General features: G+C 40.0%; 1 protein-coding gene across 6 annotated transcripts in view; it reads left to right on the top strand.

The window, feature by feature from the left end:
* LOC107663758 (membrane-associated guanylate kinase, WW and PDZ domain-containing protein 1-like) overlaps positions 1–3,919 on the top strand; it is a 23,058-nt gene that overhangs the window by 17,598 nt on the left and 1,541 nt on the right. For 3 of the 6 annotated variants that reach the window (XM_016454110.1, XM_016454071.1, XM_016454078.1), the window contains exons 5-7: positions 1,778–1,843; positions 2,106–2,163; positions 2,449–2,552. In XM_016454110.1, the coding sequence (XP_016309596.1) occupies positions 1,778–1,843; positions 2,106–2,163; positions 2,449–2,552 (228 nt within the window). The remainder of the gene's footprint in view (positions 1–1,777; positions 1,844–2,105; positions 2,164–2,448; positions 2,553–3,919) is intronic. The other 3 variants (XM_016454106.1, XM_016454087.1, XM_016454097.1) reach the window with 3 other exon arrangements.

Below are 3,919 nucleotides of genomic sequence, written 5' to 3'. Positions count from 1 at the left end.
ATATTTAAATATATTCACTAGACAAACGCGAAAGCAGAACATGCCCTCGAGTGTTAGAATCCAAACACGGAGGCATACATTCCCTAAGGCGCTGCTCGACTCGAGCGCTATCCACAGGATCCCGCGATCCGAGTCTTCGCCGTGCCTCGGCAACAGCGGGACCCGAACCGCAAGACGCAAACGCTTGTCACTCATCTCTCGAGAAGAGGGACAAATGCGAATGGAGCTTCTCACTGGATAACACACACAATGAGTGCGTTCAGAGCCCTCGAGCACTGAACGCTCAAGCTCCTGACCAAAACCAGATAACAGATAGATTGTGCATGTCCTCAAGCGCCAGAAACCTCTGGAACGGAGGCACACACTGTCTACACCGCTCACCTGCCTTGGTCTCTCACACGCACTTCAAACAGATGGCTCCTGAAGACAGCAAAGAGGATGATGTATTCAGCAGGTGCCCTTTTATACTTCCGGGCATCCCGCATATGACGTCATGGGCCAGGTGGGCCAATAGATTGGTGTTGTTTCACACGTGCTTCAGACACTGGTCATGCAGGCTGCATTCCCAAATGTGCCCCCTAGGGGGCGCAGCGTTGAGTTCCCTAGAAGGGGAACTTGGATATTTGAGGGAATTTTAACAGTGGGATTTCTAGACCTAAATGGAAATTAATAAACTCTTAAAATGCTATAACATCAGCGTCAGATTCGTTCATCAGAGCGCCGGGTCACAGAAGATCGTCCTGATGAATACGGGTTGGGCTCGGGAAGAGCAAGTCCCTGCAGGCTGTGTGGGATTTCTAGACCTGAATGGAAATGAATAAACTCTTAAAATTCCATAAAATAATTAGTTTACTGGTTAGAAACGAAACATTACAAAATGATTGCCCTTAATCTTTGTCCAGTAATTCACAAACAGCTGGAAAAGCTTCAGATACTGTTGAGGACCTGGAGCAGAGCTGTCATAGGGTAACATCAGCGTCAGATTCGTTCATCAGAGCGCTGGGGTGTCGCTGAAGATCTGCCCGACCTGATGAATGCAGTTTGGGCTCGGGAAGAGCGAGTCCCTGCAGGCTGTGACCAGCAGAGGGCAGCGTCCTTCATCAGCAGTGCACATTACTGCCATTATGGACACCAAAGGAAAAAAGATTTCTAAACAAGCCTTAAACAGAGACGCATCTCTGTCTGTGTTCAACATCAGTATTCAACATACAAAAATAAATAAATATTCAGACTAAAGGAAACTGGAAGGCTGCTGCTTTGAGTAAAGCAATGATGATTAAATGAAGCTGTCTGTATTGAGAAAAGTGTTATACAAATTAAAATGGACTTGACTTAAAAATACGGAGTTCTTATGTAAGAACTGTATAAATATACATTTAATGTATTTCAGGAGATGTGTGATGTGTTTAGTGAGGATGATCTGATGTAAGAAGTGTGAGGTCTGTACTGTGTTTGATCTGAATACTGTTCAGAAAGACTGTGTCGCAATTCAGAATACATTCTACAAGAAATGTGCGCCTGTGCATGCTCTCTGCACTCATTTATTACCCACAACCCCCCACTCCACATTCTCAGTCATAGAAAAACAGCAAAGCTGAAGCTGGTTTAAAATGTATGGACATAAATTTAAAGATATTATGATTTTGAAGGTAATGAATGTGTGTTCATTATCTGAGGAACTGCATGCAAGCGGCACGCTGATCATGATAATTCTGCACTCTTATTCTGTCATTGATCATCAAATATTCACACTTGTCTGTTTGTTCTTGTCTTGGAGAAGAGGGTATACATACAGAAGAGCTGGACAATGATCTCGGTACGTCTCTCCTCTCGCCTGTGCCAGGTGTGATTATTAAAATATTGTTAGCATGATTCTCTCTGCATGCAGTGTGTGTGTGTGTGTGTTTGAGTGTGTCTTTAGTACTGAGATATGCTGTGAGAGAGACAGTGAATGTAATGCTGCTAAAAGCTGCTTCTCAAACTACCAAAAAAGTGACAGTGCTGAATGATCTTTCTCAACACTTACTAAACTCTGAAAGCACATAGCTGCAGCGCCTGTCATCTCTTTGCTCAGTGGCTCTTGATTTGTCTGTGTTTGTGGTCAGAACTGCCTCCTGGCTGGGAGAAGATCGACGACCCGGTGTATGGAGTCTATTATGTAGAGTAAGTGTAAGATCCCTCCATCTCATAATCAGTTATTTTACAGAAACTCCTAGTGTTGTGTGTGTTTGAATGTAGGGCCCAGACTTTATTCTGTTCTACACTGCTGTGAATGGTCTCTCAGCTTGCTCTATTTGAAAACAATTACTGTAGGCATCATTCAGTAACAAAACACACTTCAGATAGCTCCAGGCACTGTGTGGTTTAGTGTAGAGAATGATTAGAATCAGCAGAGCTTGGAGGCGTCTGAGGATGCTGATGCTGACCGGCTGTGTCTCTGTGTCTCAGTCACATTAACCGTAAGACGCAGTACGAGAACCCGGTTCTGGAGGCCCGGCGGCAGAAACAGCTGGACACACAGCAGTCGCCGGAGGACGGGCGCTACATCAGAGGTGCGGATCACTTCAGAGTCAACTAGAACAGATAGTGAAACACTACCAGAACCTGAACATGCTGAGAAACGCTATTACCTGTGTAATGCTGTAGTATGTACTTCCATAGCACAGTGAGCATTGTGTTCTAACGTTCTCCTTTACATGAGTTTACATATGTGACCCTGAAGCACAAAAGCATGCATAAATCAACGATACATTGTACGAGTCAACATTATCCATTTTTCTTTGATGCCAAAAATCATTAGGATATTAGTAAAGATCATGTTCTATGAAGATATTTAGTAAATTTCCTACCGTAAATATACCAAAACTTAATTTTTGATTAGTAATATGCATTGCTAAGAACTTCATTTGGACAACTTTAAAGATGATTTTCTCAATATTTAGATTTTTTTTGCACCCTCAGATTACAGATTTTCAAATAGTTGTATCTCAGCCAAATATTGTCCTATCCTAACAAACCATACATCAATGGAAAGCTTATTTATTCAGCTCAATTTCAGAAAATTTACCCTTGTGACTGGTTTTGTGGTCTAGGGTCACATATATCAAATGGGTTACACTTCATTTAAATTTCTACTCAATTGCTAATTTCTACTGACTTTCCTTTTTTATTTTTGCTCTACTTTAGACATTCTACTAACTGTAAGTAACTTTGCAACTACATGTCAACTAATTCTCATTAGAGGATCAGTAGACTGTGTGGTTAGGTTTAGGGTTAGTAGGATAAGTGGACATGTAATTATAACAAAGTGACTTACAGTCAGTAGAATATCCATCAAAATAAAGTGTGAGTAGATATGAAGCAGACAGTCAGTAATACTCTAACGACTGGTGGTTGACATTATGAAGTTACTGATAGTTAGTAGAATGACTAAAATGAACAATCAGAATAAAGTGTAAGCATCAAATTAATTGACTAGACACTAAATCACAAAATCCTTTCAAAGATATCTATTTTTTATTCTTTTGAATTACGATTCTTATGCTCACTAAGGCTACACTTCTTTGATATTACATTAAAAAGTGTAATATTCTGAGATTTTACAATTTAAAATCACTGTTTTCTATGTGAATATATTGTAAAATATAATTAATTTAAAATGTATTTAAATTTAAAGCTGAATTTTCTGCATCATTACTCCAGTCTTCACTGTCACATGATCCTTCAGAAATAATGCTAATATGCTGATTATTAATGTATTTACTGTAATATTTGTTCAATTTAATGTGTCCTCGCTGAATGAAAATATCAATTTAACTAAAAAAAAATGCCCATCACATTATTTGAGGAATGCCAATATATGCAATATGTGTGTGTGTGTGTGTGTGTGTGTGTGTGTGTGTGTGTGTGTGTGTGTAAA

Source organism: Sinocyclocheilus anshuiensis, unplaced genomic scaffold (genome assembly GCF_001515605.1).
Source record: "Sinocyclocheilus anshuiensis isolate Anshui unplaced genomic scaffold, SAMN03320099.WGS_v1.1 scaffold105, whole genome shotgun sequence".
NCBI classification, from domain to species: domain Eukaryota; kingdom Metazoa; phylum Chordata; class Actinopteri; order Cypriniformes; family Cyprinidae; genus Sinocyclocheilus; species Sinocyclocheilus anshuiensis.
This window is presented reverse-complemented; position numbering and strand designations above follow the sequence as displayed.